General features: G+C 35.5%; 1 protein-coding gene across 3 annotated transcripts in view; it reads left to right on the top strand.

Moving 5' to 3' along the window:
• The window catches only part of LOC120627225 (multidrug resistance-associated protein 1), a 47,764-nt gene extending 27,963 nt beyond the window's left edge, over positions 1-19,801 (top strand). For 2 of the 3 annotated variants that reach the window (XM_039895103.1, XM_039895104.1), the window contains 17 exons: positions 976-1,060; positions 3,319-3,513; positions 4,298-4,474; positions 4,860-4,993; positions 5,623-5,833; positions 6,067-6,183; positions 6,346-6,452; positions 7,359-7,502; positions 8,013-8,088; positions 10,582-10,805; positions 13,741-13,958; positions 14,786-14,984; positions 15,301-15,399; positions 16,014-16,216; positions 16,972-17,186; positions 17,641-17,807; positions 17,952-19,801. In XM_039895103.1, the coding sequence (XP_039751037.1) occupies positions 976-1,060; positions 3,319-3,513; positions 4,298-4,474; positions 4,860-4,993; positions 5,623-5,833; positions 6,067-6,183; positions 6,346-6,452; positions 7,359-7,502; positions 8,013-8,088; positions 10,582-10,805; positions 13,741-13,958; positions 14,786-14,984; positions 15,301-15,399; positions 16,014-16,216; positions 16,972-17,186; positions 17,641-17,807; positions 17,952-18,146 (2,766 nt within the window). In that variant the 3' untranslated portion in view covers positions 18,147-19,801. Of the gene's footprint in view, positions 1-975; positions 1,061-3,318; positions 3,514-4,297; positions 4,475-4,859; positions 4,994-5,622; positions 5,834-6,066; positions 6,184-6,345; positions 6,453-7,358; positions 7,503-8,012; positions 8,089-10,581; positions 10,806-12,287; positions 12,509-13,740; positions 13,959-14,785; positions 14,985-15,300; positions 15,400-16,013; positions 16,217-16,971; positions 17,187-17,640; positions 17,808-17,951 lie in introns of all 3 variants that reach the window. The other variant, XM_039895105.1, reaches the window with a different exon arrangement.
• The last annotated feature ends 4,428 nt before the right edge of the window (positions 19,802-24,229 follow it).

Raw genomic sequence — 24,229 nt, 5'->3', positions numbered from 1 at the left:
TTTTTACGCCTCGAAACATATGTATTACCTACCAAAACCGGATTCATTGTAACATAATAAAGAACTAGTAGAGCTTTTTGTGACAGAGCTCGTCCGGGGAAGTACTATCACCATGCTTATTTCTGCCGCTAAGCAGCATTTTTCCAATGCTGTGTTCCGGTCTGAAGAGCGTTTGTGTCGGTGTAATTACAGGCACATGAGGCTTCGGTTTTCCTCTGACCATCAGGTGGACTATCTGTTTGGTCAATCAATTATTAACGATAAAAAAGAAATATATTGCCCGAGCTTCATAGAACCTAGGTCTTAGTGAAACAAAAGTAAATTGCACTCACAGTACGCCACCGTCACTCATTCGTTACAGCCCTACTGAAGACATTTATGTCATCATTCTCATTTTGTAATATCATACTTAATTAATTAAAATACCTGCCTGCCTGCCTGCATGCCTGGTGAACGGCAAACATTACATTTAATTAGTACTAAGATAAAATGTCACTTTTTATTTAACTATTTAAAAGGATCCTTGGCGTGGTTAGTGTACAGTATACCAACAAGATAAATAAAACAGTGATTTTTTAAACTAAACTGTGTTAACTTAATTACAAGTAAGTATGTAAGTTTAAAAATAATTAGGACGGATTGTTTATGGATGCTTTCATTATAGATGCTAGTCTTAGAGGCCTAATTAACAGAACTCGCAAGGACGTTTTAGCAAATTTTAGAGTAAAAAACGGGTTATAAAAATAACAACTTAAGAATCAAAATATAATAAACGTCCTGCATAGTGAACTGTTATTTACTCTATATACATTGTACCTACATTTGTACATCAACCACGTCATTCCTGATACATTTTTTTTATTGTTCTTCGTTTAAATGACTACAATTAAACTAATCAATAAAGTGGCATTATATCTTATTTATTATAATCTTACAGCTTATCTCAATGATATAATTTAGTTTTTACTTTTTTAGACAGCAGTCGGTATAAAACGATTAAACAAATTCATGAATTGTGAGGAACTAAATGTGGAATCCGTGGAACATGATCCAAAAGAACGTAAGTATTTTGTCCCTGGTTAATACTATTATACATTGTAAATAGGCCCGTTGGTTTCAAAGTTCGGTAGCCAAACTGATGCAAGTACCATAGGTTGTAGGTTTAATTCCAACCCGTTCATCAATTAATGTTTTTTTTTTTCTTTAAACAAGCTGTACGCATAGATGAAGCGGTAAAATGGGAGTACGATATACTAACTCCATAATTATTTACGTTTTTTTTCGCATCGCATAGGTCTAGAATGTCGGCTGGTTTTCCCTACCACCGTTAATATGAGAAAAGCTCGTCAGGTGTAAGTGCACCAGAGCGCTAACGTATAAACTTATTTAAAAATATTTTGTGATAATAAAGTGTAATCAAAAATTTGTAAGACCCGTCAATATGTCTCAGCAGTTACTTATACTACATGAACTTAATATGTTCAAATGAGTATAAAGCGAGTGGCGTGCATAGGGTTTTCGGTCAGGGTATGCATTAACAAAAAATAGGTACTGAACATGCTATTTTGATTTTACTGTATAATTTTACTTGTGAGTAGGTACCTAACCTAACATATTTTTGTGATACCCATGTAGATCTTCTCATCATCTCCTATGTCCAGTATAGTAAGCTCTGATACGACCGACCAGCGAGTTTTTAAAATTGTCTGCCATTGCGGCAATTACACTAAATAATGTTATTTTAGTGTAAACAATAAACAAACATAGGTATCGCCAGCGATAATGAGAATATCATAGTCAAAATATGTCCGTAATATTTTCTTAGTACACAAATGCTAATAAAAGTTGTTATTCGAACAATAAATAAAAATAATATTACTTCATCAGTTACCAATGGCACCTGGTAAACGTTAATTATTTATTTAACATAATTCGGCAACTTTTAATTTGGTTATTTTAATATACTTTTTGAACAAATTAGGTACTCATAAATTTCTAAAGACCTTGAATGTAATGAAATTCATTGATAAATTTTTTAATTACAAAAAAGAATTATTGCCGTTTAAAACAATAAACAAACAAAGCAAATTAAATGTGCTTATAAAAAAACAAAGCATACATTTGGATTTCTAATTTCCTTAAGCAGTGCTTTTAAGATTTGCACACAAGCGAAATCCCTATACTGGAAACCTGGAAAACTGGCACACATAGAAAGAGCCAAATATTGTGTAAGCACGCACGCGATTATATCATTACACACCAGAACTTACTTGTGTGCACGTGCACACTAGTAACGACAGATGCATTCAATTGCCGTGCTTCTATGGAGACCGCGGCGGCGCGGCGAATTAATTCGAGCGACGAATAAACAATTTACCCAGCAATGGATACTTAATCGTGAAAACCCCAGCTAATATTATGAGATTTAAATTATATTTCTAGCGTTACTTTTTATTTAGGGATACTGTTTACAATTAAAAATCAAAATATAATCGAAATATTATGCAGGTTGTCTATTTTAGTTCTAAACCATGACACGGGACTTGACCATTGATTTACATAGAATTGCGGCCGGTTATAACTAGATGGCGCTTTAATAGTTTTCTATTAATTGTTTAATTTTTTTTAATCTTTAAATTTTAGGTCGTCCTTATGGTCTGAGAGGCCCTGAGGTCAGGGTATGCACTGCTTATTTGCATCTATGAGATGCAGGCCACTGGTATAAAGAATACTGAAACAATTATAAAATCATTCTAATTCATATTAAGGAGAGATTCCACTTTCTTAACTCAAGTAGATGCCCGCGTGAAGTCGAATTGCGTTGCGTCCATCGCGCTATTTAAAAAACTATATTCATTTATTTATTATTTATGTACCATAAATTATGATTGTGAACATAAGATAAATGAAGTGAACAAAAGAAAGCTTATCTCTATAAGAGATCTCTACATAAATAACAACATAAATAAATATACCATACACAAATCGCCATCTAAAACCTTCCTCAAAGTAAGCGTAGCTTGTGTTATAGATACTAAGATGGCTACTATGATGAATATAGTGGATAATAAACATAGATCCTTATTATATACAGATAAACACCCATACACTGAAAAACATTCATGTTTATCACAATCATTTTCCGGTTGTGAAAATCAAACCCACGGCCTTCTACTCAGAAAGTAGGGTCGCTGCCCACTGCGACAATCGGCCGTCTAAACTGTCCGTAACTTGCCATTTTCTTTAGTGCTGCCATCTCTAATAAAACGTAAGACTCGCTGATGTCGATACAACTATAGTATAGTTCTCTGACTTTAGCAAATCCACTGGTGATTGAGAACGGTCACTTCACCTGGGGTGATGAATCGCAGCCTACCCTGAAGAACATCAACATACACATTCCCCGAGGAAGTCTCGTGGCCGTCGTGGGAGCAGTAGGCTCCGGCAAGAGCTCACTGCTTTCCGCTCTGCTTGGAGAAATGAACAAAATCTCTGGACGCGTTAATACTACAGGTACAATCTTATTTGTATATTACCAACGTGCCTACGTGTTAATCCAGATCCTTTTTTCATGAATCCATAAATCCATACATCCTCACAAACGTTCACATTTATAATATTACTAGTAAGTAGGATGTATAGCTATAAAAACGGAATAGCTCTCAACTGATTTGCTTTTTAAGAAAGCTCAGGAACGATTTAGCTTAAAACTTTCATTACAAAAGTTGAAAAGCTGGAAGTATTATTTGTAAAAAAATTAAAGTTACATTTTTGCCAATGAAGCCAATTCTTATTCTTCTGTATTAATGCATTGTTTCCATTTCTCAGCGCTCATTGAAACGCTATTAATGTTTTACCATAAATTCATTACTTTATTTCCTGGGTCCTAAAGGAGGAAATGATTGTATCAATAAAGATCCAGAGCATAGGTACCATGCTAGAGACTGCTTATTTGATTTTATCTTCATCATCATTCATATAAAAACAATAACTTGACAGCTTTTTCTGTGACTTGTCAAATTATTGTTCTTCTTTTTTCAAAAGACCCACGTAGATTCTCTTACTCATTGATTTTAACTATGTCTTTGTAACCTCACTGTTGTTGTTGTTACTGCAATCAAACAATAAAACCTTTTTAAAGTTCAAGATTTTTTTTACAGTTGTAATACATATTAAGAAATGGCAATTCAACTATTATTACATTTATTTCAAACAAATTTTATTACTTATTACAAACACTAAAAAGAAAGCACACTAGGATTCCCTTTGTCTTTACAGTTTTGTGTTTTGATTATAGGGAGTGTCGCTTACGTATCGCAGCAAGCATGGATTCAGAACGCAACACTGCAAGACAACATAATATTCGGCAAGCCTTTGGAAAAGAGCAAATATAACAACGTGATCAACGTATGTGCGCTCAAACCGGACTTTGAGGTGTTGCCCGGAGGTGATCAAACTGAAATTGGGGAAAAAGGTATGATGATATTGAGTGACTATAATATTACCAATATAACTAAATTGTTTCATTTCTCTATGTTGGTCTTGTAGGTAAGGCTGAAATAATTATTTTGCGTGATACTTAAGATTGGCGAAACCCCATAATTATGTGATTCGTCTTAGTTAAGACATATTGATAATGAAACTTAACAGATATTATAGTTGGTTTACGCTAAATATTTTGATGACTTCCCTAACATAAAGGTGAGCACTTATAAGTGGAAGATCCCGGGTTCTATCTCTAGTAGGGACAATTCTGAAATTTACATATTTCAGAATTTTTTCTAGCTATTTTTTTTAGTAGCTATTAAAATATTGGGCTAATCTCGCATTGCCTATACTCAAAGCTAATATCATTACAGGTATCAATTTATCGGGTGGTCAGAAGCAGCGGGTGTCGCTTGCCCGCGCGGTCTATTTTGACGCGGAAAATTACTACCTTGACGATCCGCTCAGTGCTGTGGACTCACACGTCGGAAAGCATATATTTGACAAGGTAATATATATCCAGGTTAATTATTAAACTAAACTCATATAATGGACTTCAAGAAACAAAGACATCTTCACGTTTATGCGAAATATTCATTGTCGGTCACACCACACTGAGCCCTCTGTTAAGAAGAAATCGGTTAGTCGTTTTAACGCCAAAAAAGGCATACGTTAAATGCGACCAGACGACGGACTGGACTAATGCGGCCACTAATTTTGGCGTTGACACAGACAGCCATTCAATTACTGTCTTGTTTAAAAACCCTTAGATACAATGAGCATTAAGCTTAATATGTATATATATAATATGCTATACGCGGAAAGCAGCAAAATCTGTCCGATGCAATTTACAATTAATTTAATATTATTAATCCACAATAAACAGATCTTCCAAAACATACTCTACAATCTTTATATTCCACAACAAACAGATCGTCCAAAGTGTACTCTCTATCTATGTGTACTTTGTACTTTACAATTAATAATTGCTAAGACTTAGCAACATCTGAATGTGATCATAGAATTCCGCAAAGTGACACCTGCTTTTAAAGTTCCATCCAATATTTAGAACGCCTTAAATTTAATATTAGACCTAAAACGGTCTTACCTCAAAACAAAACTTAATTTTCCTTTCAGGTGATTGGTCCAAGCGGATTATTAAAAGACAAAACACGCGTCTGGGTGACACACAACGTGTCATATCTTGCTCAAACTGATCACATATTAGTGCTGCGAGATGGAGAAGTTTCAGAAGCAGGCACCTACCAACAACTTCTGGAGAAGAAAGGCGCCTTTGCCGAGTTCCTTCTACACCACTTGAGTGACGCTGAACGAACGTCTCCTGAAGGTATCGAATCGAGTTTCACTTATTATATGAATTATTATTTCCATAATTGGAAAATTTACCGTAATTTTCAATAATGTTATATTAATTAAAACGTTTTTTGCAATAATGTTATCTTCACATACGATTTAAAAGCAGTTTCATGGAGATACTTTAACTGCATTTAAGATGTATGAAGAGATAATTGTATGTATATGAAGAAAGCACTTACTTCTAGCGACATGTTATATTTGCAGAATTGGATGAAATAAAACAGGAATTGGAAAGTAAACTCGGCTCCGAGTTCCAAAACAAACTTCAGAGAGCTCGATCATTATCTGAAAGCACATCAGAGTCTGAACAACCAGCTGCCGGTAAATAAATATTTTTTATTAAATATCAAACTATTATATGATAAAAAAAAGTTGTGGAAGAAAAGAAAACAAATGATCTTATCTGCCTATGAAGTAGAAGAGAGTACTCTTTAAATATTTTCATTTAAAATTGCAAATTCAGCTTATTTGTATTATGTTAAGGTGACCGAAGTGGCAGCGTAAAGAGACGCACACCGGACGCTACAACTCCTAACGACCTAAAAGAGAAAAACAAACTTATTGATGCTGAAAAAATGGAAACTGGTAGTGTATGTAGCATTTTCAATTCCTTTCTGTTATTAAACTGTCAATAATTTACTTTAATCAGTTATCAGTTTCGGAATATATGTTGCCAAGAAAACGAAGTAAAGTAGAAAGTTTTAGTCTAGCCTAATTTCAGGCTGCTACGGTACACAAGTTATATGATTTTTCTGATATCACCGATCCTTGTCGACAAGGATCGGGGATATGAGAAACCTAATTACAAGATTCGCTCGAGGAGTCGTTTTCGAGTTTAAAAGATCTTGGGTTAATATAAATTGCAAAAAAATTTCAAAATAAATATTGCCCGCGATAACGCTCGCCGGCTGTCATGGCCGCACTCGTGACATCATAGGCAAATTAGAGCTTTAGTAAGTCCTTGTTCTAACCTTTGGGGGTTAGAATCCCAGCACGCACCCCTAACTCTTCTAAGTTGTGTGCTTTTTAAGCAATTAAATATTACTTGCTTCAACGGTGAAGGAAAACATCGTGAGGAAACCTTAAAACGTGAGAGTTCTCCATAATGTTCTCAAAGGTGTGTGAAGACCACCAAACCGCACTGGGCCAGCGTGGTGGACTACGGCCTTAACGCTTCTCATTGTGAGAGGAGACCCGTGCCCCTAGTGGGCCGGTAAGGGGTTGATATGATGATGAACAAAAAAATAAGCAACTGATAGCTTGAAATCAAAAAATAGAAGTTAAAGAGGTACAAATTTATGTTTATATATACGTGACCCTCCCGTTGGCAGAGGCGTTAAGATACAGGCTTTTTGATGTTGATGTACAAAATAATTCGTCGCGGATAACACCACAAGGCGCTGGTATTATAAGATAATTTATGGATGGATGGATCGGTGGTTGAATCTACAGATGTAACAATAAAAATACTCAACATTTGTTTTGTGATCCCACAGGTGAAATGGAGCGTTTACAAGCACTATCTGACGTCGGTAGGCGTGGCCGCGTCCGCTATCACGATACTTATGAATTTGGTTCTGCAGCTCTTCCAAGTCGGCTCCAACTACTGGCTAGCGAAGTGGTCGAATGATGCTGAAATGGTAATTACCCTATTAAGAGCGTGACGTGACCGGAATCTATTTCAGAGGGTTGCAAGTTATATCGCGACCAGTGGCGTGCACTTCATACATGCACAAAAGCTCTGCCTAACTATAAGCATTTTCCATTTTATGGCATTTCCCGGTCAGAAACCCTGTGCACTCCACTGATCGCGACCGACAATGCTTTTTGGTCTATTGGTGCAATTTTACATAGTTACATAGTTTTTAATCTTTAGAAAATAAAAAAAACCCAAAAATTTAATGAATCACTTAAAATAACATTTAATTCTGTCGAAATTTTATTTAATATTTTTTGTTATAGTAAAATATCTGTTTTTCGTCGAACGAAACAATGATATTTTTTTCATTAACAAGTAAAAAAGAATTGTAAATGCAATTGCACTATGTCAAACATTCATTTCAAAAAACTTTTTGACGACTTTTTGACGAATAAAAAGAGCTAGTAGATTGTGGTAAAGATGATCAAAAATCATCATTTTGTAATTATAGATGGTGAATGGCACGGTTGACAAAAGCAGAAGAGATCTGTACCTCGGTGTATACGGAGGTCTCGGCGTTGGACAAGGTAAATAAGAGCACCACTTTGAATATTTACTAGTGGTTTAAAAACTTAGGGCCAATATTACCTTCTGATAAGTATTGGAAACCTTATTCACAAGTTTTGTCTTATGGCAAGTGACAAAGACAAAACTTGTGTACATTAAATTAAAATAGCGAATTCACGATGCAAATTGGCTTATATAATACATAATGTATATATTTCTTTGACCTATTTATTATCACTACATAGTATAAAGTCAGATCGTGAAAACCTTTTCCTCCAAGTTGCCACAGTAAAGTGTTTCGAGGTGAAGGGTACTATTAGTGATGTGCGAATACCGGTAAATTAGATGATTCGATGTGAAGCAAATTGAATCTTTCAATAAAAATGTATTAATTAATAAATTTACACCTCACTTTAATTCCTACTAAGAATGTGAAATTGTGGTTGTATGAATTGTTACTGCTTATTCAATGTACTTTGAAGTTAAATGCCACAGTTATTAAACCTTTTCCTCCGTTATTGTTTTAACTCACGAATTTTTCACATTTCTCTGGACCCAATTCTAATAGCCACGCGGATCAAAACCTAGTTTAAAACGTGTATGACTTTAAATTCATAACAATAAATATCTTCGGAATGCTATTAACAAATTCTAATTCTTCAAGACTTCCGAATGATTCCAATCGATACGAATAATAATTGCACATCTCTATTTTCAACATACGTAGAACGGACAAGGTTTAATCAGAACTTTCCAGGCAAAATGTGTTAAATTTTCTATACATAAAATCAAAATAATATACATTCATTTGTAACTGTTATTTTTTTAACATTTTGTCCTTTCAAAATGTGAACAATGTGAAACGAGGTGTTGGTGTAAAACTATTATAATATATACTTAATATGTGATAATATAATATTATTTATCGGCGAAAAATATTATTTTTATATTAAGTTATTATTAAGTGGTATAAATAATGAATACATTCTTTACACTTTTTTTATAATATATAAGTAATATTTTAAAATTAATTTTGGGTAACCATTTGAGTTATTCTATGGTTTCATAATGGGATCGGTACTACTAACTTTCGTTCATCGCATGATTTTGACAGACTTATGTATATTTTTTATTCGCATGTTATTTGTACATTATTTTTTCAATTATTCGTTATTTATAAATTTGTGATTATAAATTGCATGTTTTGTTACCTTTGTACTATTGTAAGATTTTATATTTGTTTATAATACAAATATTTTACTATATATTGGAAATGTGTGCCTTGGTTTGACTTTTGTTTCTGTCATAGAACGAAAAATTTGTTTTATATTATAATATACTAAGCCAATAATAGCGTCCATATTGTTATATTGTGAGAAGACGAGCTAAGTTTAAAAAAAATACTGTAGCTGGTGAACACTTATTCTACTAGTTCAAATCTCATTATTTCTATGAAGATTTAAAGACGCAAAAAATGGCTTTGGTTTCTTTCTGGTTTGATACGGATTAAGAAGAAGCTACTCTGGCTGTTACAAAAAAGATTTGTTCTTAGACACTTCTTAGAGATTTTTCAAGTATTAAAGTATATACACTCAGATATAGGACAATGTTCTATGGATGGATTTCTAATAACAATTCTTTGTATCTTTAACAAGAAATGTAGTGGCTTTACTTAAGGCCATGCCAGACTCTAACTCTATTTTGTAACTCTTAAATAATTGAGACTTGTTGACGGGGGCACGCGTTTTGATTGTAGTTCAACAGCTTAGCGATCATACGGTTCAGAAAAGTATAACTTTGCACCGAGTTACTATGGGGTAGGTAATGACAAGTGTCTTGATTTGATTAATGTACTTGAATTCAACTGCATCAAGCATGCTAAAGATTTGGAATGTAATGGAAAATACTGGGGGCCCCCTCTTGCGAACCAACCTCTTGTAAACCATAAATGTTTATGAAAATTAAAAAATGATAGCAATCCTATGCCCTGACTATTATCAGTAGAATCCATTGATAACTCAAGATTCGGACAAAATTGGCTAAAAGTTAGGCCCGATGGGATTTGGTATTCTGACCTCCGCAATTTTTCGGTAGTAGCGCTGCCAGTAGCTCTAAAGCGGTCCCGTTTAACAGTTGTAAGTGGTAGCACTTTTTCAGTTTTAGTAGCATTCTATTAGTAGACCACGCGTTAAGGCGTGAGGGACACCCGCCCTACGGCTTGATGAGCAATACAGATGTTAAACCCGTATATTTACGCGGATAACCTGCTGGTTAACCGCTTAAAGATTTTTTGCGGATACAAAAAATTTAAATATCGGTTTTGAAATAACCTAGAGCATTTCAGTGTTTTTCTTCTCGTACATTAACCAATTTTATTATTGACGGAACTTTAAATTCTGGTACTGTTCGGTGCGGTGGTAAGACACCCAGAAATCGTTTCGGAAGTGTATGATCGCTGAACTGTAAGCGTAAGCGTGTAGTGTAAGCGTGTAGCGGCGCGTGTGTTTGGCCAGTGGTGTCGGTGTCGGTGTCGTCGCTGGCGCTGTACCTGGGCACGCTGGCGGCGGCGCGCGTCCTGCACGCGACTCTATTGGCGGGCGTGCTACGCGCGCCCAGCATCGGCTTCTTCGACTGCACGCCCGTTGGCCGCGTGCTCAACCGCTTCAGCAAGGATGTCGACGTGCTAGACAACGTGCTGCCGATGACGCTCCGCGGTTGGACCTCCTGCTTCTTTGCGGTACGCCCGCATACGCACCCCTTAAATTCCCCATGTGTTCCAATAAAAGCGGACTCTTGTTTACGGGACTACACGACACAAGATCAATCAAAACAACCTTAACGTCATATAATTAAAGTCGAAATTCCAAATAATACTGGTTGCATTAAACGGCATGCCGCGGCAACCATAGTTTAGTACTACAGTCCAATACAAATTTTATGACTTCTCGAAGTTCGTGCATTCCGATGCGCAGAGTATTCGTTATCAGCTTCAAAGCGGGACGCTACAGTTGATTACCTGCGCGAAACTACACTCGAAGTTAACTTCCGCGACTCGAATTTAAAGTTTGAATCGGACTGTACCTACAACCTTCCTATTGATTACTCACTTCATTTAAGAATCACTTAAGAGAAGTATTTTTCTTCCGTGCCGTCCCGTCAATAGGATCCGCCTTTAGGTATTAGGCACGTACCAACTACAAATTACTAGATAATAATGTCAACAGCTGAGTTAGGCCGACTCGCCAACTCTATAATATAGCTTGTATTCCTTTTTTGAATTGCACATGAGTATGATATTTTATATGACAATCGCCTTTATGATTTTTTTTATAGGGATGTCAAATATTATAATGATTATGTCGAATATAGAATGCAGCTTTTTCTAATCAAATATCCATAATGACGTGTTAATTAAAAAATCATGAACAAACCTCTTTACTAACTGTAGTTTACTAACTTTTAATACCGTATTCATGAAAAAACCGTGCTCCTTAAAGGTGTTATTGTCATAATGCATACATTAAACACCATGTCCTTAATATTATTTAAATCAGATTTCATTTTCCAATAAAGTATTTGGGATCAGTTTATGATTATAGACGAGTGGACTTATCCCGTGTTTACACGAGTAGATACACGATTTTTTGTTTCTTTTTTGAACTAACTGCAGCTTGCTGTACTTTTAGACTTATGATTTAGTACTATGAAGTGTAGAGCATGTGTTTCTTGCAACTACTCTAGCGCACTTTTTCGTTTTCGAATTAGCACTGCAATATCTGTCATAGATTCGCCAATATGAGAGAGCTGATTATTAACAGTACTCCGTGTGATAGTCGTAAATAATGTATTCATTATACCGTATGTTTTGTTGACGAAGGAGCTATTATAGCAAACGCGCAAGTTTCGTCCGTGTTTAGGTGCGAAAAAGGTGATGTAAAGGGGCATGTGCATCACTTACATGAGATTATTCAAAGCATATTATCGTGTATAGTGCCAGATAAAATCGAATTAAAATAATCACTATAAAATTCTTCACGAAACGCGAAATTCAATGGTTGGGAATTCAAAATTTACAATTTGAATTGTGCTCTCATCGGCGGAATAATTACGTGTTTGTTCGGACACGGCCTCTTCGTTTCACCGCTTGCCTAAACGCGACCAACACCTTGCGCGTACACTATAGATAGTTTGATGTAATTTTGGTGGACGTTGTTTGCAGCGATAGGGTCATTTTTCGCGGATTTAATGCCATACTTGGCTTGTTGGCGGGCGGCAAGGAAACTGCACGAGATTTTGTTGGACAATGTGTTAAAAGCGCCTTTGCAATTCTTCGATGTGACGCCCCTTGGCCGGATCCTCTCTAGGTTTTCGAAAGACGTGGACGTTGTCGACACGTCGCTCCCCTCAGAGCTCTCCGATGTGATATTTTGCGCGTTCGAGGTAATAAGGCTATGTTATATCATTAACGCGAGTAGATTTTTTTTGGTGGGAATTTTGTGTTTCATTAATCGTTTTTTTTTAATTATAGCGGTTGCACTACGTTAACGAGAAAAGTCCGCACAATTTTAGGTATTATTTGTTTGGGGCTGTAATTTGTCTCTTTTATTTTGATCAGGATTTTATTTCACTCGTAATACATGCTTCATGTTTTGAACTAATATCTATTAGCTTATCTTATTCTTTGCTCCAGCAATATTTTTGTGTTAATATGTGTGCCTGTGGTTGGATGTTTGTGTTACTTGTCATTCTAAATTCAAGCAGCTTGATAATCTAGCTTTGTCTGTATAAGTACAGTACGCTCGATCTAAGTTAAACTGATAAAAGTTACAAATAGATTTTAGCAATCTTATGGTGGCATTGGCGTCAAATCTGTTTTAAACAAATGTCTAAACTAAACAAAATTGACCGGTCTAAATCCTAGCTCTACCTTTTAATTCACTTTAGTTTAGATATTTTTGTAAACCTAAATTGGTAGTACATTCGTGAATGTTTTCGAGAGCCAACATCAGACCGGCCAAGTAAGATGGTGCGATCTGTATATTATTGCTTTTGTATTTGTTTCCTAATGTGTTTCCGCTTTGAATTCACACACGTGAGTGTGCGTTATGGCTAATGGGCGCTACTAAGCTAAAAACCTAAATAAAATGGATTGTAGTAACAATATTGATAAACTGATCCCAACGTGATTTACTATTATGTATTATTTATTTTTCTCATGCCTAAGAGGGAAGTATTATAATGTATTCTGACACAGCTTTTTACAAGTAAGCTAACGCTTTAGACACTATAACAGTTTGTAAACTTACTCTTTTTATAGTCCCAAGTCATCCGGTTTTATAAGTACCTAGATAGTCCTTTCTTATACGCGAGGTATGCGGTTAGTAAACAACGAAGCATTGTCCATACCACCTTATCACTATGACATTGTAAATTTTCCTAGTAAGTTTTATTGAAAATTATAGAATCTTTTGGGAAAATAATTTTTTTAGCCCTTACAATAATTATGGCTGTAACAATAAAAGTTATTTTTTTATAAATCTTAACTGTTATAGTGTTAAATTTTGCATATAAAATACCCAGGTAATTTTTTTGCTATATCCTTTAATAACAACTTATACGCTAAATTTTAAAACTGTGATTCTAACCTTTATTTTTATTGGTTCTGTTAATAGGTCTTGGGAACGCTATTCGTGATAAGTTTCTCGACGCCAATATTTGTTGCTGTCATCCTGCCGGTTGGAATAGTATACTATGTAATTCAGCGGTTTTACGTAGCCACTTCGAGACAGTTGAAGCGACTTGAGTCTGTTTCTCGGTCGCCCATTTACTCGCACTTTGGAGAGAGTATTACTGGGGCATCCACTATTCGAGCATATGGAGTGACACAAAGGTGGGTTGAAGCTGCTTTTTTTTTTTGTAAATTTTTTTAATATATTGACTAGCGTTTGGTTGCACTCGCTTCAGTGGTAACTTACTGATCGTGATGCAGCTAGATGCCTATTCTGTCTTTATTTTTACCCTTAAATGTAGGCATCTTCATACTTCATATTAGGTATAGTAGTAGGGAAAACTGACGCTAGAAGGCCACAATATACAATGCACTGCCAGCGAAAATCCAATAATGCAATTTTTTCTGTTATGCATTGACTTGATAATATGTTATATTAGGTTTATCGATCAATCTTCGCATTCTTTAATATTGTTAAGACCAGAGTTGGTAGCTTCGTAGACATATACCCAACTAGATGTATAGAGGAGCATCAAGCAAATGGCCAAAGATTGTGGATTGTGCAAATCTTTAATGAAGACCTAATATCCGGATGTGGACGTCCTTCGGTTGAAATGATGATAATTGTTGATTCTCTTCTTCTTGCTTATACAACATTTTGGGGGTAGGTACATCATTTCAGAAGACAGACTTAGTTTTGATTAACGATTTTGACCTAGAAAAACAGTCGTAGTTCTTTTAGATGAAGTAAAGAGTAGTGTGTAAATAGTATTTTCAATAAAACAAATGTACAAAAACTTTGAATTCAATATTTTTGGCTCTTTAGGGGGGCCATTCATAAATAATATCACGCGTTAAGGTTTGGGTCGAAGTGTGACATCGTGTTGCATTAAGAATTCCAGTGAGGTAATTTAAGTTTACATTTACGTTTTAACTTTTACGTTATGTGCACTTGGATAAAAATTATACATGCTAATTAATGCTTGTAGATTCATAGAAGAGTCGGAGCGCGGTGTGGACCACAACCAATCGTGCTACTACCCGAGTTGCATCGCCAACCGATGGTTAGCCGTGCGGCTCGAGATGATGGGCAACCTTATCATATTCTTCGCGGCATTGTTTTGCGTGCTGGGCCGAGACACCATCAGCCCTGGTCTTGTGGGCTTATCTGTCAGTTACGCCTTGCAGGTACATATTGTAGAACTTAAAAACTATTCTTGCATAGTTTTTAGGTTTGAGTAATCGAAAACCGCATGTGTGCTCACACATACTCGATATGCGGTTACTAGTGTTAATATTTCAATTTACAAACTTTAATAAACCATACACGAGTTATTTATTAATTACACCTGCAATTTTTATTGGTGTAAGAAATTTTTATAAATATGTTGAGTGGAGATACGAGGACCAGTCAATTTGTCCAGGCTTTTATATTATTACAAACCAACCTGCCCTATTTTTTCCTTTAATTAATATATGAATACAAGTTTTTTCTCCGTTACAGATTACACAAACATTAAATTGGCTCGTTCGAATGACTTCAGAAGTGGAGACCAATATAGTAGCCGTTGAAAGAATAAAGGAATACGCGGAAACCAAACAGGTTTGTTTCGTAGGTTGTAAGTGTGTAGTTTGCCTTTGCATAGACCTACTTGCAGTACGTCAGGTGGCCTAACTATATTTTGAAATACAATGTCCGCTTACAATGTTTCGAATTTTATATTAACATTGAATTCTGTCTGTGCAGTTGTCTGCTATATTCAAAACTTTTGTATTTCTACTGTGGTGTATTTTTAATTTCAATTTATTTCCATATTGTTATTAATAATACATTTGAGGGCCGTAAGTATAAGATTTGCACCATCGCAAACGGGGTTGTACCGTCTACCGCTTTCACGTATTGTACCGTCATGGGAAAATTGATCTAATGTCACTCCTTTTATGATGTACTTACCCATTTTTTATTTGACAAACGTTCTCAATCATTTGTCAAAAGCAGTAGCTACATAAATGTGTAAAACTTTGTGCTCTTAAATCATGGGGATAAGTCGTTTGATCTGACTTTGCAAAGTTTCGATACTCGTTAACGTGTAGAAGAGAACAAGAGTAATATTATACATCATTAATCACAGATGTAATTAGTGTGTGATAAAGTGATATAATTAGCTTTCCTTTGTGACAAATGAAGGTGTATGATAAATTGTTTGCGTTTTTTAGGAGGCGCCGTGGACGGTAGGATCGGGACCGGGTTCGACGTGGCCGGAGACTGGCGCACTTCAACTGGAGCGGTTATCGCTGGGCTACCGCGAGGGTGAACCCGCCCTCCGCGACCTCACGTGCGCCGTGGCCCCACGCGACAAGCTTGGCATTGTGGGCCGCACTGGCGCCGGCAAGTCGACATTGACGCTCGGACTTTTTAGGTACAAACTAAATGTGTGCTACAAAAATAAATTGTTATGCCCCCTTAATATTGTAAAGTGTAAGGGAAGGTTTGATCATATTTTTGTTATCTCTCCGTCTCACACACACTAGTTGGAGCTTATTTATGCTAAGCTACTCGTAAATTGTGCAGTTTTTCCGTTTCAAACCATTTTTCCGCAAACTCAATTAAAGAAAATCGTAGAAAGAAGACATATCAACAATACTCTTTGAGCCATGCATGTATCATTATCATCAAATCCGACTATCCGGCTCTCGATTTTGCCAATCTACCTAGTTGGGGGTCTATAAACGCTGCACTTTTCAGTGCGGTGTCACAATTCTAGCACCTTTAAACTCCAACTTCCACATCAATTCTTCGAGCTTTGTATCCGTTTATTGTGCCCAGGCGCAGTAACAAATAAACAAACGAGCTTTCAAAAGGTTTGTATCTGATATCCACCTGATACACGACCACTGGTGGCAGGTAGAGTAGTAGGATGGTCCCTATCGACAAAGATGTGCCTCTAAGCGATTTAGCGTTCCGGTACGATGTCGCGTAGAAACCAATTAGGAGTATGCAATACTCCCTAACAGGTTAGCCCGCAACAATCTTAGAGTGCATCATCACTTATCATAAGGTGAGATAGCATTCAAGGGCTAACTTGTAGTGAAATTGAAAAAAACATTTAGACAAATTTTTAGTGGGAGAATTATTTTATAACTTATGCTTTATTTGTCCTATTTCACTGAACAGGATAGTAGAAGCTATGAGCGGCAAGATCCTAATCGACGGCATCGACATATCCACGATCGGTCTGCACCAGCTGCGCTCGCGCATCACAATCATCCCTCAGGATCCTGTGCTGTTCTCGGGCACACTTCGTATGAACCTGGATCCGTTTGGCGTCTACACAGATGACGAAATCTGGCGCTCCTTGGAGCATGCACATCTTAAAACCTTCGTGCAAGGTATCCAATTTGTTTCCTATTTCAAAGAAATCGTGTCGTGATCTCACGAAAACATAGCATGGTTCGAAATTGTCATTTAATATGGGTCCTCGGAATACGCAAAATCTTAATCTAATAATAACTAGAATTTTAACTCAATTTTGGATTTTGGTTATAATAATCCGATAAACTGTTAATCAGGCCCAATCCTGTATTTGTTTCAATTATACGTTTCCTTTTATGTCTGTGAACCTTATTACTTATATGTATCACATTCCAACTTCTCTTTTAATATTAACCTTAATATTTGTTAGATTTGTAGAAAACACAAAAGTCCAAGCGATTTTCTTAAGAATGCCATTGTTTGGTAAGCAAAATCTACACAGGCCTAGCGGTTCCTTTAAAATGCGGATATGAGACAGATTCCATGAGACGTTTAGGTATGTTTACAGTAAGAGTTTTTGTATTGTTACAGGCCTTCAAGCAGGTCTTCTGCATGAGATATCCGAAGGAGGTGAAAACTTATCAGTAGGACAGAGACAGCTGGTTTGTTTGGCGCGTGCGCTGCTCCGAAAGACTCCACTTCTAGTACTGGATGAAGCCACCGCAGCTGTCGACTTGGAGACGGATGAGCTCATTCAGGTACGTGAAGACTACTGTGAACTGCTGTTTTTTTTTTCTACTATTAAACTGCCTCATTGGTCTTGTAGTTCGCATGCTCAACTACGGATCACGAAGTCTGTACTCGTAATGAACTGTCTTGACATTATCACTGGTATGTTACAGAAAACGATCAGATCCGAGTTCGCGTCCTGCACGGTGCTGACTATCGCGCACAGACTCAACACAATCATGGATTCCACACGCGTTATGGTGCTGGACCGCGGACAGCTCGTGGAGTTTGCACCACCACAGCAGCTACTGCAAGACAAGAACTCCATCTTCTACGGCATGGCCAAAGACGCCGGCCTCGTCAACTAAAAGAAAGCCGTCCTCTAAAGCGTTAAAAGTTTTCTGCGTGCGACCAATCATCAGATCGCATCAAATGAAGATCTTCGTCCTATTCACCCTCAAAAATATTTGAGTAGGCAATGCTTTTGTGCTCGTATGAAGTATATATCACTGTGGTTTGGTCGCACGCTGGATGCACAACGCAACAAAGACTCAAGCTCGTGGAGTTTGCGCCACCGAAACAGCTGCTGCAGAACTCCATCTTCCATGGCATGGCCAAGGACAGCTGGCCTTGTTAACTAAAGGCAAGGCTAAATCGCGGCGTCCTCTAAAGCGTTAAAAGTTTCCTACGTGCGACCAAACACAATCCTGACTGTGTGAACATGGGCTCGCACAGAATTTTGTCCAGGATAGGCTCATACTTCCTGCTTTATAGCAGGAAGTTGGCATCAAATGGCATAATCCAATTCGAGTTATACTGTAAAAAATTATGATACGGAGTGCTTTTCTGATTAATTGAAGTGCAAGCCACTGCTTGTGATTGGTCGCACGCTGCATGCACATGACAACGCCTCTAAGGATGCATGTCTTTGTGTGGCCTTCGCTTAACAGGTCGTATATGTATATTGTATGTAAGCAGGCGTTACTTTGCCTAAATCCATACACTATGAACATTTTTTCTACCTATTTTTATCTTTTACGATGATACGGAACCCTTCATATTCGAGTTCATCTCGCACTTGGCCGTTTTTTATATTTAACTACACCATAAACACTTTTCTTGTTTAACAAAATAAGTGAAGTATAAAAATTAAGTTAAAATACAACCAGGTCAAGCTAATAAATACCAAGCGAATAAAAATACACTACAGATTTGTCTGGTTTACGTATGTTTGTAAATTAAATTGAGCCCAGCCCTCGTATCGTGTTGCTATCTATCGGTGACTTCCTGTTACTTTCATACAAAAATTACGAAGAGTATAAAACTCTTATTGCATCGGAGGTCAAAAATAGTACCCTATTGTTTTTTATTGTTTTTTACAATTCAAAAAAACATTTTTTCTGGGATGTGTGCGTTTTGTAGACAAAATTGATGAGTGAGCAATTTCAGTAGAAAACCTGACAAGTAATTTTTAATAATTGTGGAGAACATTTTAAGACTTCTTTTAAAAAAATATTTTTAAAACGAAAAGAATAACGCTATAAAATTACATTTACACTTCCACTGTTATGTTATCTACGAGAAATGAAAATAAAACATGTTTTTTTTCTTGACTGGTAATTTATTAAAAAAAATCGCTTTTTTCACTTATGTCATCCTTATTGCAAATGAGTGAAAGTATCTCAATAAACTTTAAAAAAAAATCGTTTAAATTTAATTCTTTCGTTATACAAAACGTCAACCATATCCAGGGTGTTTATTAGCTCACGTTTGTTGAAACTTTTTACGTACTTATCTACTACTTAGATTCATAAACACGTTTGTTGAAACCGTTTATATGTACTTATACCTATTATAGTATTGGATATAACAATGTATTGTTTTTTCCTTGTCATATCCAGTACTGATTGTTTTTATCGTATTATGCTGAAACAAAGTAAATATGGAAGTGTTAACGATTTAGTATATTTGCTGAATATGAAAACGAAATCTGATTTGTGCTGAATAAAATGAATGCATGGTATTTTATTTTGTGGACTTGATGTAAGATTTATGCATGTACACTTGATTTAGCGTCTCAGACTCCCTATGATAGTGAATACTCAACATTGCAGGAAATATGAATGTACTTGTGAAAGTACAGACTGCAAGAACTGTCGAGTTTGAAAGATCGTGATAATTGCAATTTCATAGTAGATGAGGCGCGATATAATCAAAGTGGCCTGAATCTTTCTTGTAAATATTAAATTTTGATAAATCGTGCCCTTATATTAAGCGTGTCTCAATAGGTAGGATATATTTATATATATTTTAATTAACGCTCTCGTAAAACTGGCAGTAGATCGAAACGCACTGCAGTAGAAATACTACTTAAAACATGCGTACATTATACACCAAATGTAACGTATTTTCAAATAATATTCATAATTTAAAATACTTATTTATATGAACTTTTTAGGGTCAGTGCAAACCAAGCGATACACCGCTAGAGCATGCTCGAACAATGCGCTCGTGTACGAAATATACCAAGACGTTCTTTCTCTCAGCTTGCTTCGTGTCCGGTAATTAGATTGTCTATTAGTCACGCGTACGTGAACGCATATAATGCTTTTTGTCAGTTCACCGTAGAAATATCAGAACCTGGCTCAAAACTGGACTAAAAAATGCCAAAAAAATATTTTTGGTGGGATTGAAATAAAATTACTTGCCCTTGAGTTGAAATTCAGTGGCGTGCATAGGGTTTTCGGTCAGGGTATGCATAAAAAAAATAGGTACTGAACATGCTATTTTGATGTTACTATATAATTTTATTTGTGAGTAGGTACCTAACCTAACATTGTTTATGATACCCATGTAGATCTTCTCATCATCTCATATTTCCAGTAGGTATAGTAAGCTCTGAGACGACCGACTAGCGAGTTTTTAAAATTGTCCGCCATTGCGGAAATTACATTAAATAATGTTTTTTAGTGTGAACAATAAACAAACATAGGTATTCTTATAAATAAATAATGAAACAAAACATTGATCACTGCTATTCGCCTGTTTCTGTAAGTCAGTCAGAGCTCTTTTTACGTGCCGCTCCTTGTAGGTGCATTCCTTCCTTTACGAATAATCTCAATTAAACGTTGGTTAAGAATTAGCTCTAAACTTACCTACATTTTCCAAGCACACTGAACCATCAGATCACACGCCGAATATAAGAACTTTCTTACACTAAGAATATTCCTCACAATCATTTACAAACAGTACACTGTCACAAAGGTTAATGTTAACAATAATAATTGTAACTATTTACAAACAACCGTACAGCAAACGAAAAAAACAGTAATTAATTCTAATTCGGTGAATATAAGTTGTTATGACAGAAGGTAAAAGGTAAACAATAATGGCGCTGAGCGATCGCCAGCGATAATGAGAATATCATAGTCAAAATATGTCCGTAATATTTTCTTAGTACACAAATGCTATTAAAAGTTGTCATTTGAAGAATATTACTTCATCAGTTACCAATGGCACCTGGTATACGTTAATAATTTATTTAACATAATTCGGCAACTTTTAATTTGGTTATTTTAATATACTTTTTGAACAAATTAGGTACTTATAAATTTCTAAAGACCTTGAATGTAATAAAATTCATTGATAAATTTTTTAACTACAAAAAAGAATTATTGCCGTTTAAAACAATAACAAACAAAGCAAATTACTTGTGCTTATAAAAAAACAAAGCATACATTTGGATTTCAAATTTCCGTAAGCAGTGCTTTTAAGATTTGCACACAAGCGAAACCCCTATACTGGAAACCTGGAAAACTCGCACACATAGAAAGAGCCAAATATTGTGTAAGCACGCACGCGATTATATCACTACACACCAGAACTTCCTTGTGTGCTGGTGCACACAAGTAACGACAGATGCATTCAATCGCCGTGCTTCTATGGAGACCGCGGCGGCGCGGCGCATTAATTCGAGCGACGAATAAACGATTTGCCCGGCAATGGATACTTAATCGTGAAAACCCCAGCTAATTTTATGAGATTTAAATTATATTTAAAGCGTTACTTTTTATTTAGGGATACTGTTTACAACTCAAAATTAAAATATAGTCGAAATATTATGCAGTTTGTCTATTTTAGTTCTAAACCATGACACGGGACTTGTCCATTGATTTACATAGAAGTGCGGCCGGTTTTAACTAGATGGCGCTTTTATAGTTTTCTATTAATTGTTTAATTTTTTTTCAATCTTAAATTTTAAGTCGTCCTTATGGTCTGAGAGGCCCTGAGGTCAGGGTATGCACTGCTTATTTGCATCTATGAGATGCACGCCACTGAGTTGAATATATAGATTTGTGTTGTCGTCCAATTAACAGTAACTTGTTTGACGTCTTTTCTACATTGCACACTATATTTTGTGACCAAATAAATCAAAATGAAAATTCAGAATAAATCTTCTCGCTACGCTATTTAGTATAAACGTAATATGTTTTTTTTTTCCTTTTATTGACAATTTGTAATTAAAATCGCGGTCTGCGCTGACCTTATAAAAAAATTCCAACCATATAAAAATCGATTTCATTGTCCGTTTACGAGCGCCTTAACAAAAGCTGAAGACTGATTGAATAACTATTCTCAGAAACATTTTCTCAGGGTTTCAGAATAACTATTTATCAATCGATCTACAGTAATAAAAATTGTAAGTTAAATTAATTATTTGTGGCAATGATGTGCACATGTAGTTACCACTCCAGACCGCCCGTTACTTATTTTATGTAAAGCATATTATTTTACTTTATTAGAATACATAATTATTTACATTTCAGTAATTTTTATACACATAAGGCTTAAAAAGGGTGGCATTTACACATTTTCAAATGAGTTGCAGCTGAATATAGATATATAGCCGTTATTATATTTATTTTAATTGTATGATATATATACATATAAATCTATGAAATAATGACAGTGTTGTACTAATTTTGGAGTTTTCTATCGATTGATACAGCTTGATGCGACTTAGTTATAACAGATCAATAGATTACGTCAAGAGCATCGAACTTAACGTTTAACTTACCTTTCGGAGAGTTAACGTACTCTCCGAAATGTAAGTTTGTAAGCCTTCGCTCCCTTTCATAATATTAACACATCATAATTATCGATAAGTAAGATTCGCTGTACTTTACCTAATCCGCATTGGCCCGATATCCTTCTCCTATGAGATAGGATTATATATGAACAAAGTCGAATTACATAGTTTCAGCTTGTTTTAAAATGTATATTGTCAACCTTTATAAGGGAGAATTTAATTAGGTATAAAGAATAAATATAACATATTATATTGTTTTCACTTGATATAACTGTGTGCTTAAAATGTACTTATTGATTTTAAATTCGTGTTTGGTAGCTTTAACGATTTATTACTATACTTTATTTAATAATACACATGGCAAAAACTTAAAATTTAACTTAAGGCGATGTGCGTACATTGATACTTTTGTTTAGAAACGGGAAAGTAACTGGTGAAAGTTCAATATTTTTTTTAAAGGATCGGGACCAAATTGTTTTCGGTTGTGCAGTGGAAAATAATAAAGCAAGGAAATCAGGTCATTAATTGTACTACTTTACTTAAATAAACTATACTATATTATCTTTATCAGCATGACAACCACATGAAATTAAAAGATTATAAAAAGTAGCCTTTGTCAGTAAATATAAAAAATATAATGCAAAACATATGGTAAAAACTAAATTCTCTAATCAAAAAAGGTAAAAACTTTCTTTAGCTTTTAGTTGTATTAGTATTCTGGCAGTGTTTTTGTTACTTTTAAAATATGTAAACCATTTGAAGAGTAAATTTATTTCATCATCAATATTTTGGATACCAGAGCATTGATAAAACATTTGGTCCTAACCTTTATATGATGTGAATCGATCGCTTTATGCATTCGCTATAGTCTCTTCCTTTCGACGGACACCGATATCCGAGATCAAAATAAGTTTGGTTTTGGCAATTATGATCCAAAGATGGATTCATTATGGATTTTCAACTTAAATTAATTTGTGAAAAAAAATATAGTTTTTCACAATATACCTTTATTTTTTTTGGCGCCCAGTGCAAGCGATTGGGCAACTGTGCAACTACTGCAAAAACTTTCCCGTGTGTCGTAAACAAAAATATAAGGTCTATCCACATAGGCACACTCCCAAAATTAACAGTGGAACAATATATTTTATAGAATATGTGATAATAATATATATTCAGCCGTCGATTTAAATGTGTTCCGTATACAATTTACATACTGTATTTTTATTCCCCTCTCGTCTGTGCAAGAAATTAAATTTATGTTCGCATGTATTCGCTATTTATTACATTCAAATAGATGTCTAATGGCCTTCGCACACTACATCGAAAATTATAGTATTGGAATTTGGAATGTGAACTTTGTTT

This window comes from Pararge aegeria, chromosome 11, assembly GCF_905163445.1.
Source record: "Pararge aegeria chromosome 11, ilParAegt1.1, whole genome shotgun sequence".
NCBI classification, from domain to species: Eukaryota; Metazoa; Arthropoda; class Insecta; order Lepidoptera; family Nymphalidae; genus Pararge; species Pararge aegeria.
This window is presented reverse-complemented; position numbering and strand designations above follow the sequence as displayed.